The following is a 16,339-nucleotide window of genomic DNA, read 5'->3' on the forward strand; positions in this document are numbered from 1 at the left end:
AAATTTTCTATATTTCGTACGAGAATCTTGAAAAATTACAAAATAAAATTTACTTTTTTCATAAATTTTTTTTAAAAAAAAGTAAAAATATTTTTTACCACCAAATGAACACTTTATTTTTTTTCTAGAGTTTTTAAATTAATAAAAGGATCAATCGTACTCACCCGTTTGAAATATCTTACAAAATAAATATTTATTATGAAAAATATTTAAATAAATATTTATAATAAATAGTGTTTGATTTACACTTAAATAACTACTTGTTTAATGAATATTTTAAGTTATTTTTATTGATAAAAGTAAATATTTTTTTAATAAAAAATTTATATTTAGTAATTTTAAACTCCTATTATATTAGTGTTTTCACATTTTTAATAATAAGTTACTCCAAACGATCCCTCGGTCCTGTCCAAAACGTGCATCAAAGGCAACGGACGGTTGGGAGCTATAATACCATACTGCAAAGATTCTCTTATTTTTCCTTCCCCTCGCCGCCGGCTCCGATAACACGCATTGAGTCGGCAGCTTCTATATAATTTTTGCTTCCACTTGCCTGTACTTGTACTGGGAGTTCACTGCCGAACAGGAAAAGCTTTCTAGGGCTTTAGAGAAGTACTTCTCCATCTGCTTCACCATGGTTGATGCTTCTGCTGCACTTGCTGGTTCTCTCTCCCTTCTATCTCTCTCTCTTTCTCAACTTCGATTTCTAAGTACGTAGCCTTACGATATTTGTTGACATTTTTTTTTGTGCAGTGAGGCAGAAAGTTCAACAGTTTCTGAACGCTGCTCGTACTGGGAATCTAGACCTCTTCAAGAGTATGTTTGAACTGATTTATGTTTATTATGTGTTTGTCTTCATCTGTTTCGTTTTTGTTGTTTGAGATTTTTTTCTTTGGGTCGAATTTGGACTGGATAGACTTAGCGGCGCAGCTCGATGATGGGAAGGGACCGTCGAAGACTGTGGCAGATGTTAAGGACGCGAACAAACGCGGGGCGCTTCATTTTGCAGCAAGAGAGGGCCGGACTGAGGTGTGCGAATATTTGGTGGGGGAATTGAAGCTTGATGTCGATATGAAAGACGAAGATGGTAAGCTTTCATTGCCTGCATTATCTGCATTCACATGAATTAAGTTGTTTAGAGTTCAGGCTTAACAAAAATGGACACTTTTATAAAACAAATTAGTAAGTTTTAGTGGCAAGGGAATAATTTTAAATCTAAAAAATTTTGACATCTTGTAAAAATTAAAGTATACCTGTGATTTCTTTTGGAATCATCCAATTTTTTGAATTTTTTTTGGAAGTTCCACCATTTCAATGAAATCTAGTTCCCTAATTCATGCAATCGGAGCTTGAAACACCTATTTATTGCTAATTTTCTTAGAATCTTTGAACTTATTTTTCCATGGTAATACACAAAATTTATCTATTTTATTCTTTTATTTCGTATAATATTGGTTAGTCATAAGGTAGAGTAGAACCAAATTTTTTTGCGTTAAATGCACTGTTAGCCCTTGAAGTTTTTGCCAACTGCACTTGTTTAATGATGTTTTAATTTTAAGTTTTAATTCCCTTAGCTTGCAACCAAGTTGGTATGTCATCCTTAAGAAGCATATGACAAATGTGCGACCATGTCCTCATTATATTAATTATCACACCCTCTGAGCTGCAAGAGGCCCTAATTTCAACCTTTGATTAAGGGTGCAAAAGCTAGGCTCCTTTGATTAAAGGTGCAAAAGCTAGGCAGGAGCTGTAGTGGGTTTTTTTTAGCTCAACGTGGCAAAAATGTAGTTTGAAAGCCTTGTAAGGCTTAATCACATGTTTGTCATGTGGGTAAAGTGGTTAAAGCTTGTTAGTCTATTTGATGATCAGGGATAGCATTGCAACTTGGTTGCAAGCTGACAGAGTTAAATACCGAGGGAAAATATCCGGTATTGAAGTGCAGTAAGATGGCACTTCCAAGGACTAATAAGGCAGCTTGCTCTTTTTCCATGAGCATGCTCTTTAACAACTTAGCTGGTCTTATGAAACTCCTTATTCAGTCAAACAGATATGCCTATGATGCATGATACTTTAGAAGGTCACCTCCATTTCATACAGATTACTTTTATCCTTCTGCCTTTTGGCCATCCTTCCATGATTTCATTTTGGGTTCTAGGCATCTTCCAATCCTGTATAAAGTAGTTGAAATGTTTGGCAAAGAGAAGACTTCATTGGATGTCTTTGTGTGTGTTTTCTATTTTCACCTAACTTGTCCATGTTTTAGGTCAATGCATAGGACTTTAGTGCTGATTCATGGTGTAAGCCTATTTTTATGGAATTTTTTTTTATCTTCTTATGAATTGTTTTGATCATAGTCTATTACAGATATGTATATCACACCAATGCAAGTATTAGCTTCTATTCTCCTCTTCTCTTCCCCCTCAATTTTTAATGTTTATATGCATTAAAATTGTGTGAAGTTCTTTAATATTCTCCTTGGAGCTTTTTGTTGGCAGCGTAAGAAGGACAATGGGTTCTCCAAACGTTTTATTTATTTATTTATTTATTTATTTTTGTTAGTTTCTTTGAACTCTTTATCAGGTGTGTTGTGTGGTCGTAGGATACCCTTAAAATTAATAGGAAAGTTTTACAAGACGGCTATAAGGTCAGCTATGCTTTACGGTTTAGATTGTTGGGCTACTAAGAAACAACATATACAAAGAATGAAAGTTGCTGAGATGCAGATGCTAAAATTGAACATTTATGCAAAAATTTAGGTATAGCACCGATTGAAAACAAGATAAGGGAGGGGCAACTTGGATGGTTTGGGCATTTAAAACGCAAGCCTAGTAGAGTACTTGTGAGAAGGAGTGAGTGAGTTATGGTTTTTGGCATGAAAAGGGGTAGGGGTAGGCCTAAAATTACCTGGAATGAGGTAGTGAGGAGATATTTAATAGCTTTTAATCTAATAGAAGAGAATGTTCTGGATCGGGTGAATTGGAAGTAAAGGATTCATGTAGCCGACCCCACCTAGTGGGACTTGAGGCTTGCTGTTGCTGCTGTTGTTGTTCTTTGAACTCTTTATTTGATGATCTTGTTTTTATAGATTTAGTGGTTTATTTCTCCACCCGCCTCATGGCTGCTCAACGTGCTCAGTTATGTGACTTTGTATGGTGAGGGTTAGCGCTACAATTTATTCTTAGCTGATATAGGCAGTGTACAAATCTTAAGTTTAAACTTTGATCTTTTTAGTTAGTGAAGAATTGATGCTTTTGATGAAATTGACACATGTGAATTTAGGTGTGAACCCAAGAGGGCGGGGGGGGGTGAATCGGGTATTTTAAAAATTCTAAGACTTTAAGTCCTAATTTTAAAATGGCACAACCACACAAACACAAGTTTGGAGATACACAGATTTCAGTATTACATAACCTAATAAATTCAAGCCATGTATTCCACAATCAATCAATCAATCACAAGTGCAATATATATTTATGACATACACAATAGGCAAATGTGAAATAGATAATCAAATGCAAGTGGAAATAAAATGAGATAAGGGAAAGAGAAATGCAAACTCCAGATTTTTTGAGGTTCGGCCAACTTGGCCTACGCCCTTGCCTTGGGAAAACTGCCCAAGTATTCCACTATACCACTTCTTAACCTGGGACGGAGCTTCCTGTTACAATTTGCTGCTTACAAGAGGCGTAGCTATCTCCATACCATCTGCTGTTTACAAGAGGCGTAGCTTCCTCCTCTCGGTTCACAATCCGAACCGTCAATTCAAGTGACGAAAGATAATTTTGAATACACTCAGATGCTTCCCAATAAGCTAATGAGTACAATGAAACCTAAACACCCTCACAAGATATAACTGAAGCTCAATAGAGTAAATGCGTTGATCTCAATATGATTTTTGTAATAAAAGAATATATGATCTTTGTATAAAAATATGTATGATGAGTTTCTTCAAAGATCTAAACCCAATGCAATATATCACCAAAAAATGATTTTTAAATAATATATATGTTGGAGATCCTATGGTTCACTCTTAAATAGCTTTTGCAAAAATGTAATCTTTGAATAAAAATATGAAAGTGAATGCTTCAAAGATTCAAGCCCTAGTATAAACTTTTTCCCAAAATATTTTTCAAACAAATGATATATGGAAAACTAGAGTTTTTGCTCTCAATAAGATTTTAAATATAAGAGTATGAGAGAAGAAAAACTTTGAAGATGAAGATTGAATGCCCAAAGAAAGTACTTACTTTATCAAACCTCAATACCAAAGATGCTTGCAAGAAATGTGAGTGAATGCCCTTTGAAAACTGAGAGCATGCCCAAAAATGTCTGAATTTGATAGAGTGTTGGCAAAAGGTGTAAAATAAGTTTTAGGGTTTGATATTTATAGGTATTTTCGGCATATGGACGTTTTCTAACCGTTGGATCAATAAAATATATTTTAATTAAAAAAAATCTGCCCATTGAGTGCTAGAGCGTTAGGTCTGCCCGACATACTCATCGACGAGTGGAGAACTAGTGAACGAGTGTTCTTCACTCGCTCGTCAACTAGACCAAGGGATTAGTCAACGAATGGCCTGTCTGAGAAAGTTAGGGTCTCGGTATTTGCTTATCGACGAGGCCAGGGGACTAGTCGACGAGTGCCTTGTTTTTCAGCCCTATTATCCTTCTAAAATGCAGATTCAACCTAGGTCAAGTGTATAAGAATATGTCATGAAAAACATGCATCCTAGGGTCAGTCTATTGGTCATTTTGAGCTTCCTATCATATCTTATGAGACATGTAAATACAAATAAGACTAAGTACAAATTACAATTGAAAAGTTGAACCATCTTCATCCTTTTGTTCTTCTACTTCCATGGAATGAGTCAAGTTTTATGCGCCTTAAGTTCCTCATGGCCTCTATAGCATCTTTACCATCCTTGTGTGTTAAGTAATAATCCTATTTAAAATCTTAATGCACAGGTAAAATACTAAGTGATTTGTCATTATCAAAACAGAATTGAACTCATAGAGTCAACAATCTCCCCCTTTTTGATGATGACAAATACACAAGTAAAAATGGGTTAAGCCTAAAAAAAAGCTCCCTCTAAGATTATGCATGATTTATAATATTGTAATGTAATCCAAATATATTGTAGAATAAAGACAATAGAAAATTTTCAATATGCAATTTGAGTCTTTCAATATGCAATTTGAGTCTCCCCCAATGTTTCTTACTTGAAATATGCCCAATTTTGCTAGAAGATATTTCTTCCCCTTTTGACTTCAACAAAAAAAAAAGGACTAAGACAAAAAGATATAAGTATTTAAATGAATCCCTAGCTTAGAGAAATTTCCTTTTTAAAAAATTTCCGTTTAAAAAAAATTTTATGTTGAGCACAAAACAGTATTTCAAGCAGCATTTATACAAACATGCAAACAATTCAGCTCAGTATAGTCAGAATTCATGTTTTTAGCAAGATGCATCAACTATTCATAAGAGAATTTAAGCATGCAGCTCACTAAAAAGTATATAAGTGTAAAATAAGATAATCGTGAGAAAGCTTAATTTTAAGTTAAGTTGCCCCCCCTCAATTATGCACTCCAAAATATCTCTATGCAACTTCTCTACTATGCATCAAGCCTAATTCATGTTTGATTTGAATAAACCTATCCTCTTGAAGTGGTTTCGTGAATATATCGGCCCATTGCTCATCTGTGCACACAAACTCAAGTGCCACATCCCCCTTTTGCACATGGTCACGAATAAAGTGATGTTTAATTTCTATGTGCTTAGTTCGCGAGTGATATGGGTTTCTTTGAGATATTTATTGCACCTATATTATCACATTTTATGGGTACAGTTTCATAGTGCAATGCATATGAGTTGTTGCTTCATATATAGCGTTTGAGCGCAACAACTTCCAGCAACTATGTTTTCAGCCTTGATTGTGGATAATGCAACTGAGTTCTGTTTCTTGGAGAAACAAGAAACTAAAGATTGTCCTAAAAAGTGACAAGTGCCACTCGTGCTCTTTCTATCTACTTTACTACCGGCAAAGTCAGCATTAGAGTAACTAACAATCTCAAAAGAGGTGTACATAGGGTACCATAATTCTAATTCAATAGTCCCAATAAGGCATCTAAGTATTCTTTTAACTGCTAATAGATGTGACTCTTTAGGTGCAGTTTGAAATCTTACACACAAACATACACTAAACATAATATCAGGCCTGCTAGTAGTCAGGTTTGATAGGTTACCAGCCACGGTAGAGCTTAACTTCTACTGGTATACCTTACTCATCTTTATCTAATTTTGTGGAAGAACTTATAGGTGTTCCTAAGATTTTACTATCTTCCATATTGAACTTCTTGAGCAAGTCTCTAACATATTTTGATTGGTTTATAAAAAATTCCATGTTTGGCCAATTTTATTTGAAGTCCTAGGAAGAAATTAGGTTCACCCATCATGCTCATTTCGAATTCATTTTGCATGTAACTGGCAAACTCATTACATAAGTCTTCATTTGTTGCTCCAAAAATGATGTCATCTACTTATATTTGTACTAGGAGCATGTTATCATTTTTAGGTTTTATAAATAGTGTTGTGTCTATCTTCCCTCTGGTAAACCCATTATCCAACATAAAACTATTAAGCCTTTCATACCAAGCTCTAGGAGCTTGCTTCAATCCATACAAGACTTTAGTCAGTCTATAAACATGATTTGGGAATTTGTGGTTTTAGAATCTTGGAGGTTGTTCAACATATACTTCCTCATTTATATAGCTATTTAGAGATGCGCTTTTAACATCCATTTGATATAATTTGAAGTTCTTAAAAGCAGCATATGCTAATTACATTTGAATGGCTTCCATTCTAGCTACAGGTGTATAGGTTTCCTTAAAATCTATACCTTCCTCCTGGTTGTACCCTTGAGCTACTAGTCTGACTTTGTTTCTTACTACTATTCCATTTTCATCTTTCTTGCTCCTATAGACCCATTTAGTTCCAATAATAGTGTGATCATCAGGTTTAGGAACCAAGGTCTAGACTTTGTTCCTCTCAAATTGGTTTAATTCTTCTTGCATAGATAACATCCAAGATTCATCCTCAATGGCCTCATTTACATTTTTAGGCTCCTCTTGTGACAAGAATGCAAGGTGGCTAACCATATTTCTAAGTGATGATCGGGTAGCTACTCCGCGTGATGGTTCACCTATAATTTGATCAATGGGGTGATTCCTTACAAATCTCCATTCCCTAGGTAGTTCATATACCTCACTCTCCACTTGTTTATCCTCAGTCGGTATTTCTTTAATTTTAGTGCTCTTATCTACATTGTTTTCAATGGATAAATTTTCTAATTCCTTTCTTATCTCAAGATCATCCTCATTAGTTCTTTTAGAGAAGGGATTGGACTCATCAAACACTACATGGATGGATTCTACAACGGTCAACATTCTTTTGTTATACACCCTATAGACTTTACTATCCAAGACATGACCTAGAAAAATACCTTCATCAGATTTTGCATCAAATTTTCCTAGATGTTCATTGTCTCTAAGAACAAAACATTTACAGCCAAATACATGAAAATAGGAAATATTAGGTTTATGGCCATTCCACAATTCATAAGAAGTTTTATTAAGAGTGGGCCTAATCAGAACTCTGTTCAATACATAGCAAGCAGTGCTTATTGCTTCAGCCTAGAAGTATTTTGATAACTTATGTTCATTCAGCATTGTTCTACTCATTTCTTGTAGTAATCTGTTCTTTCTCTCAACTACCCCATTTTGTTGTGGTGGCCTAGGTGCAGAAAAATTATGGGATATGCCATGAGTGTCACAGTAATTTTCCATTCCTGATTTTTAAATTCACTACCTCTATCGCTAATCCTAAGTACTAAGGAAGAATTAAATAGTCATGCAATTCCTATTGGAACCCGTTCTTCCTTAGGTCCAAAGGGGTTTACCTTCATGACAGCCCATACCAATTTTCTATCCTTGCATATAGCACCTTTGATGTGCCCTGATCTTTCACAATATGAACATACTTTGTTTACGTGTGAAAGAATTTTCTTATTAAGCCTATTTTTAATAGATGAGGCATATAAATGATCATGGTTCTCAAACCTGATCTTAAGGCTGTGTTCCATCATTTTTTTTGATAAAGGTCAGTTTGAGAAAAACCTGAATGCTACTTTCATCACTCTCAACCCTAAAAAAAATGAAGTAGTTGAAGTAAAGGATTTTCGCCCTATTAGTCTTGTTGGGGCGATTTATAAGATCATTGCTAAGGTCTTAGCCACCAGACTTCGCATGGTTATGGAAGATATAATTTCAACTTCCCAGAATGCTTTTGTGAGGAGCAGGCAGATTCTTGACCCTGTACTTATTGCTAATGAATGCCTTGATAGTAGATTGAAAAATGGGATGCCGGGGCTTCTTTGCAAATTAGATGTTGAGAAGGCTTTTGATCATGTAAATTGGGGTTTTCTTATGCGGTTACTAGAACGGGGTGGGTTCTCTGCAAAATGGAGGCGGTGGATTTTCTTTTGTATATCTACAGTTCGTTTCTCCATTCTGATAAATGGCACTCCTTGTGGATTTTTTGAGAGCTCTAGGGGGTTTGAGACAAGGTGACCCATTATCTCCTTTGTTGTTTGTCTTGGTTATGGAAGCCTTGGGGAGAATGTTGGATAAAGCTGTCCATGATGGTCACATGTCAGGCTTTGGTGTGGGACGTATAGAGGGAAGAGCTTTGGTGGTGTCTCATCTTCTCTTTGCGGACGACACTCTAATTTTTTGTGATGCTGATCTGGATCAGATTTTGTTTTTCCGTGTGATACTTATGTGGTTTGAGGTGGTCTCTAGTTTAAAGATAAATTTGGGCAAGTCAGAGTTGGTTCCTGTTGGTACGGTGTTTAATTTTGATTTATTCTTGCATGTCCTTGGCTGTAAACAAGGTAATCTTCCTATGAAACATTTGGGTCTTCCTTTGGGAGCCAAATACAAGGATAAGACAATATGGATCAATTTTGGAGAAGATAGAACGAAGGTTAGCAGGGTGGAAACATTTGTACTTATCTAAGGGAGGTAGAGTCATGTTAATTAAAAGCACTCTATCTAATTTACCCACTTATTTTCTATCTTTATTTCCTATTCCTGCTGCCTTGGCTAACCGTATTGAGAAACTTCAAAGGAATTTTTTATGGGGTGGCATTAGTGATGAACCAAAATTCCATTCGGTTAAATGGGATACTGTTTGCTATCCCATTTCTTCAGGTGGTTTGGGATAAGGAAGGTAAGACAGTTTAATGAAGCTTTGCTTGGGAAGTGGTTATGGAGATTTGGGATGGAGAAGGCTGCTCTTTGGAGGCAAGTGAGAGGTGAAATACGGCTGTGAATGGGGTGGTTGGTGTACTAGGCCTGTTAATGGTCCACATGGTGTTGGCTTGTGGAAAAATATTTGTCGGGGAATTGGAAATGGGTCTAAGGTGAAATTTTGGCAAGACCATTGGTGTGGTGAGACGTCTCTTGCAGTCAGCTATCCTGATTTGTATAAATTTTGCTGAGATAAAGAAGCTAGCGTGGCTGAGCTTATGAAGTTTGATAATGGAGTTTTGTTTTGGGATGTTAGTTTCTTTAAGGGTATGCATCTTCGGGAATTAGAGGCGTTGGCTGGTTTTATGGATACCATATATGGTGCTTCAGTGAAGTGGTCTGGTGAGGTTAAGATGTGCTGGAAATCTGATAGAGAGAAGGGCTTTTTGGTTAAAGGTTATTATGGTATTTTAATGGGCTCCAAAGATTGTGGCTTTCCTTGGAAAAGTATTTGGAAGCAGAAAATTCCATTTAGAGTAGCTTTTTTTGTTTGGACTGCTGCTTCAAGGAAATGCTTAATGATTGATAATTTACGAAAAAGAAAGGTTTGATATTGGATTGGTGCTACATGTGCAAGTCTAATAATGAGATGGTTGATCATCTTTTCATTCATTGTCCGGTTGCAATGGACTTGTGGGTTATGGTATTTGGTTTGTTTGGAGTGAGCTGGGTTATGCCGCAATCTGTAGTGGGACTTCTAGCATGTTGGCAAGGCAGCTTTGGTCGTTATCGAAATGGGTTTATTTGGTTGATGGTTCCTCTTTTTTTATTGTGGTGTCTTTGGAGGGAGAGAAATAGTAGGTGTTTTGAAGATAAGGAAAGATCCAATTCGGACTTGAAGCTATTTTCCTTTACAACTTTGATGGATTGGTTGGCTGCTTTGCGAAACCAACCATTTGCTTCTGTTTTTGATTTACTAGATTCTTGTAATTTCTGTTTTTGATTTGTTTACCCCATGTACACTCCTTGTGTAATTGGTGTTCATTTTTGTTATCAATAAACTACTTTTAAAATAAAAAAATGATCATGGAATTTATTTGATGAGCCTGAATTCTTTTTGAAAGGATTTTTCTTTTTAACTCCTAAGGATTTATCATGATTGCTCTTTTCATTTTTGGCTTTTGGTGCACTTCTAGAATACTCACCTATTTCTCTCTCCAAGCAAGTGATTTTCCCCACCTTCTCAATCTTTTTCTTTTCTAGCATGACATATTATTCTTTTAGACCTTCTAATTCTTTTGCCAACCGTTTACTTTATTTTTTTTAAGAACTTTTTCTTCTTAGGAATATTAACTAGAAGCTTATGCATTTCAGATAAAGCAATTTCTAGTTGTTTGCAAGAAGGCAAGATTTCCTCATAAGTACAACACATGATTCATCACAAGAATTTTCACAATATGTATCACATGAATCATTGCATGCATCAATAACAGTATTGTCACAAGAGATATCAGTTGATTCATCACATAATGTAACGTAGGATTCATCATATGATTTTTCATAAGATATATCACACGATTTTTTGCAAAAATTATCACATGAATCAATAAATGAATCATTAACTAAAATAAGCTAAGATACATGTACCTCCTCTTTGACTAATGCAATTTGTTCATGAATTACCACTTCTAGCACGTTTGAGCGTGAAGCCTCAGGAGTGGTGGACACTTCTTTCTTGGTCTCTCCATATCTCATGTCAAGCTCTTCCCATATATCCTTTGCATTTTGACATGCCATGATATTATGAAAAACATTAGAATCTAATGCACGATATAACATATCCATGGCATTTGAATTTGCATGCATATTATTTTCAGTCAATGCATACTAATTCCTTTAACGATTACTTGCCAAGCCCTCCAATCCAGTGATTTTATAAAAATAGTCATTTTTAGTTTCAAAACTGAAAATTTTCACCACAAAATATTGGAGGACTAGAATAAGATAGTCCCTCACCGAATGGGGATATACCAACGTGAGCCATCGTGATTTTTTCAAAAACGGTTAAGTTAAATGTAACGAGACTCTAATAACAAATGTGAATTTAGGTGTGAACCCAAGAGTGGGGGGTGAATTGGGTATTTTAAAAATTTTAAGACTTTAAGTCCTAATTTTAAAATGGCACAACCACACAACCACAAGTTTGGAGATACACAGATTTCAGTATTACACAACCTAATAGATTCAAGCTATGTATTCCACAACCAATCAATCAATTACAAGTGCAATATATATTTAAGACATACACAATAGGCAAATGTGAAATAAATAATCAAATGCAAGTGGAAATAAAATGAGATAAGGGAAAGAGAAATGCAAACTCTAGATTTAACGAGGTTCGGCCAACTTGGCCTACGCCCTCGCCTTGGGCAAAGTACCCAAGTATTCCACTATACTGCTCCTTAACCTGGGACGGAGCTTCCTGTTACAATTTGCTGCTTACAAGAGGCGTAGCTACCTCCTTACAATCTACTCTGTACAAGAGGCGTAGCTTCCTTCTCCCGGTTCACAATCCGAATTGTCAATACAAGTGACGAAAGATAATTTTGAATACGCTCAGATGCTTCCCAATAAGTTAATAAGTACAATGAAACCTAAACACTCTCACAAGATATAACTGAAGCTCAATAGAGTAAATGCGTTGATCTCAATATGATTTTTGTAATAAAAGAATATATGATCTTTTTAAAAAAATATGTATGATGAGTTTCTTCAAAGATCTAAATCCAATGCAATATATCACCAAAAAATGATTTTCAAATAATATGTGTTGGAGATCCTAGGGTTCACTCTTAAATAGCTTTTGCAAAAATGTAATCTTTGAATAAAAATATGAAAGTGAATGCTTCAAAGATTCAAGCCCTAGTATAAACTTTTTCCCAAAATATTTTTCAAACAAAGGATATGTGGAAAACTAGAGTTTTTGCTCTCAATAAGATTTTAAATATAAGAGTATGAGAGAAGAAAAACTTTGAAGATGAAGATTGAATGCCCAAAGAAAATACTTTCTTTATCAAACCTCAATACCAAAGATGCTTGCAATAAACGCTCCAGCCCTTTGAAAACTAAGAGCATGCCCAGAAGTGTCTGAATCTGATAGAGTGCTGGCAAAAGGTGTAAAATAAGTTTTAGGGTTTGATATTTATAGGTATTTTTGGCATATGGACGTTTTCTAACCGTTGGATCAATAAAATATATTTTAATTAAAAAAAATCTGCCCGTTGAGCGCTGGAGCGTCAGGTCTGCCCGACATACTCGTCGACGAGTGGAGAACTAGTCAACGAGTGTTCTTCACTCGCTCGTCACCTAGACCAAGGGATTAGTCGACGAGTTGCCTATTTGAGAAAATTAGGGTCTCGGTATTTGCTTATTGATGAGGCCAGGGGACTAGTCGACGAGTGCCTTGTTTTTCAGCCCTATTATCCTTCTAAAATGCAGATTCAACCTAGGTCAAGTGTATAAGAATATGTCATGAAAAACATGCATCCTAGGGTCAGTCTATTGGTCATTTTGAGCTTTTCTATCATATCTTATGAGACATGTAAATACAAACAAGACTAAGTACAAATTACAATTGAAAAGTTGAACCATCTTCATCCTTTTGTTCTTCTATTTCCATGGAATGAGTCAAGTCGTATGCGCCTTAAGTTCCTCATGGCCTTCATAGCATCTTTACTGTCCGTGCGTGCTAATTAATAATCATGTTTAAAATCTCAATGCACAGGTAAAATACTAAGTGATTTGTAATTATCAAAGCAGGATTGGACTCATAGAGTCAACAACATATGAAAAAGCAGAAGGGTACTGGTCTGTTACAATTATTGTTCCTCTGTTATTCTATCTTTTTTCACTACCCTTCTAATCAATTTTTGCATGTTGACGCTTCCGAATTATATGTATTCAGGTGCTGTAAAAAATATTGTTTACTGGTCAGATTTGAAGATTTTAGGAATCTAGCTATTAGGAAAGTAGTTTTTTAATTTTATTACTTATTTTATTGATTACCAAGCATGCTGGGCCTGTAAAATATGATTGTAAGAGATTTTATGGAATGTTGGATGATATGAATTGAGCTACTCAGTTTTATCCTTTTTGTACAAGTTTGTGTGTCCTGCACCATTTGGTACCAGAACTGGTTAGCCTGCCGCCATGGTTGCCATTAGTGCACCACTGTCCACCTCACCTATCACCAGTCTCAATTGCTGCAATCTTTCATTCCTCAGCCTCATTTGAGTCACCACAGCCTGTGTTGAGTGCACTTAACCCAATGATGTTGAAACTTCATTGGGATCCTGCGTAGTGTATCTCTCAGCTAATCAAAGGTATGTCCTCAGGTCAAACTGTCACTGCCATTAGGGTGCCATCGCTGCAGCTGACAAAGAGTTACTGTGACCTACCATGCTAATCTTCACGATGAATAGAAAATCCTGACACTGGGGTTTGGTAACCCATCAATGATCACCTGCATTTACCAAAGCCCATTGTGGAGACTCTTGCCATTTGTGTTGCCATTTGCTCGGTTCTATCTCAAAGACAGTCAGGAGTCAGGAGTCAGGAGCCATGTGGAAAATAGTAGATAGAAAAAAGGTAGTTTCCCTTCTTAACCTTTCCGTAACATGCTCCAATCCTGAACCAGGCGTCTAGTCCTGAGCCCGTTTGTTTAATTGAATCGGACTCACGTCAACTAGGCTGGCAGAATCAAACTAGTCAGATTAGGAAAAAAAAATTTCAGCAGACTATAACCTGCAGTTGTGTTCTTTGAAAGCAGCTCAACAGAATATATCTGACCAGTCCAAGAAAAATGGTGGGCAAAGGTCAGTTGGAACCTGTGTGCTGGAGAGAACACATGCAAAATCTCATGGATGGATTTACCATGATTGAAAACTGAGCTATTTGTGCAATTGTAGAACTAAGTAATTTGTCAAATGTTGTTCTAGTTCATAACTCCATATAGCATGAAAAGATTGAAAGAGCAGAGATTATGCTAGAAAAGGAGATCTTTAGTAAGCCAATGTTGAAACCTGAGCTGTGACCTGTTGAATTGGAATAAAATCTGAGAAAAGAAGAGTTGGGCCAAAATTGACACTGAAGTCTAAACAAGTCACAAGATAAACTGAGAAGGCGGAAATTGCAAAGAGTAAGCTATCCATGGAAAGTAAATTTATGGAGTTTAAGGTTTAAAGACATGGGCGAGACTGGTTATATGAAATTTGTTAATGCTGATATATTTGCCTTCAATGACCTTGCACTTGCATGGTTATTTTTGATGCATGGAGATTTATCATTCTTATACAAGCTTGCTTGATTCTTCTGTTCTTTCCAAATTTTTCAAATTTTGTTCAACGGAGGGAGAGTGATGGAGGACATTTAGTGCTCATCTGTGAGCAAGATTAAGGAATTTGGAGTTAATTACACAATTTAAAGATATTGCTGTAATATATTCCCCATTTTTGTGATGCTTTCTGGTATTATTTCGAGTAGGTCTCAAATAAGAAGATTTAGGTATCTAGATATTACGAAAGTAATACTTAAGTTTTATGATTGTATTTTTTTCTCTTGATTACGAAGTGTGCTAGTTACAATTGTAAACAGTTTTGAATAATACAAATTGGGTTTGAGTTAATACAGTCTATCCCTTATGTGTAAGTGTGTAGGTCTTGCATCGATTGGGAACTTGAATTTTTTTTTTATTATTTCTCCAAATGATTATGCGAGAAGTTGCTAATTGGTTTTGAGGAGGATGAGGTGAAATCAAAGAAGATACAAAGTGGTTACTTTGATGTAATTGATTCAGAGCAACCAATGGAAGAAAGTTGTTTGTTTTGATGGAAGGCCACATGGAAAATAGAGGTTACACTGAGGTGGCTTTCTTTGCCTCGAAGCCTCTAGTAACAGGATCTTGAGTCTTGACTCTTGATAGTCTACCTAAAAGGGATAGTGCACTGGCAAATAGATGCTATCTGTGCAGAGGCGTTGAGGAGACAATGTTCCACCTCGTGGTTGGTTGTAGGTGGATTAGACACCTATTGGATTGTGCCTTGGCTATGATGGGATAAAATGGGTGGTGGTTGGGTCTATGAAGGGAGAGCTGTAGGCTGGATGGTATGCTGAAAGATAGAGAAAAGAGAGATTGCTGAGTCGTTGACTAACCCCTCTATTTCTTGGCCAGTCTGGAGGGATAGAAGCCATAGGGCTTTATTGATTTATTCTCTGTGTGGATCTCTTTCTCCCCTTGGTTTTAGTGCTTCACGCCATCATTTAATTTTTTAAAAAACAAAATTTGTCCTTTCTATATGGAATGTGTGTATGTGAGTTTCATTTAGTTGCATATGATCTGTTAAGACCTCTCATGGCTGAAAGTGTTGTAACTTTGTTTAAACGAGGTTGCTTTTTCTTATCTTGCCATTTTGTGATCGTATTTCAGGTGAAAGCCCTCTTGTTCATGCTGCTCGGCAAGGACATACTGCCACTGCCAAATATCTTCTTGAATGTGGTGCCAATCCTGCCATACCTAGTGAATTGGGGGCCACAGCTCTGCATCATGCTGCTGGAATAGGTGCATGTTTTTCCTTCCTTAGTGCATCTGATAGACTATTGTGCAATTTTTGTTATCAATATCTTTTCTTCTGCAACTGTCATTAGCACAATCTTTTCCCCCTATGTGATTTTTTCTTTTTCAGTACTTTGTGTAAAGGAATCCAAGGGGGTGTTAGTATGACACGCACAAACAAGAAATTCATGTAGATCAAGCAAGCTATTTACAAAATCTACAAAAGAACCAGTATCTGTTTAAAAATAGCCTGTTCAGTAAAAATTGAATAGTATGGAGCCATTATGCGAAGAAGAATGAATCCCATTGAAGGCTATTGTGTTTTTTTTTTCCGAAGCCTGGCCAGGCCAACTTTCCCATCCATATTACGTGCCAGCACCCATCACCCAACTGCAATTCAGAAGCAAGTCACCACCCACTGTA

The 16,339-nt window shown here is 36.2% G+C and overlaps 1 protein-coding gene across 1 annotated transcript in view; it reads left to right on the forward strand.

Moving 5' to 3' along the window:
• Window positions 1-384: 384 nt before the first annotated feature.
• The window catches only part of LOC131152629 (uncharacterized), a 57,121-nt gene continuing 41,166 nt past the window's right edge, over window positions 385-16,339 (forward strand). The window contains exons 1-4 of the mRNA XM_058104380.1: window positions 385-662; window positions 754-816; window positions 917-1,087; window positions 15,791-15,922. Coding sequence (XP_057960363.1) covers window positions 635-662; window positions 754-816; window positions 917-1,087; window positions 15,791-15,922 — 394 coding nt within the window. The 5' untranslated portion in view covers window positions 385-634. The remainder of the gene's footprint in view (window positions 663-753; window positions 817-916; window positions 1,088-15,790; window positions 15,923-16,339) is intronic.

The sequence above is a fragment of the Malania oleifera genome, chromosome 4, assembly GCF_029873635.1.
Source record: "Malania oleifera isolate guangnan ecotype guangnan chromosome 4, ASM2987363v1, whole genome shotgun sequence".
Taxonomy (NCBI): domain Eukaryota; kingdom Viridiplantae; phylum Streptophyta; class Magnoliopsida; order Santalales; family Ximeniaceae; genus Malania; species Malania oleifera.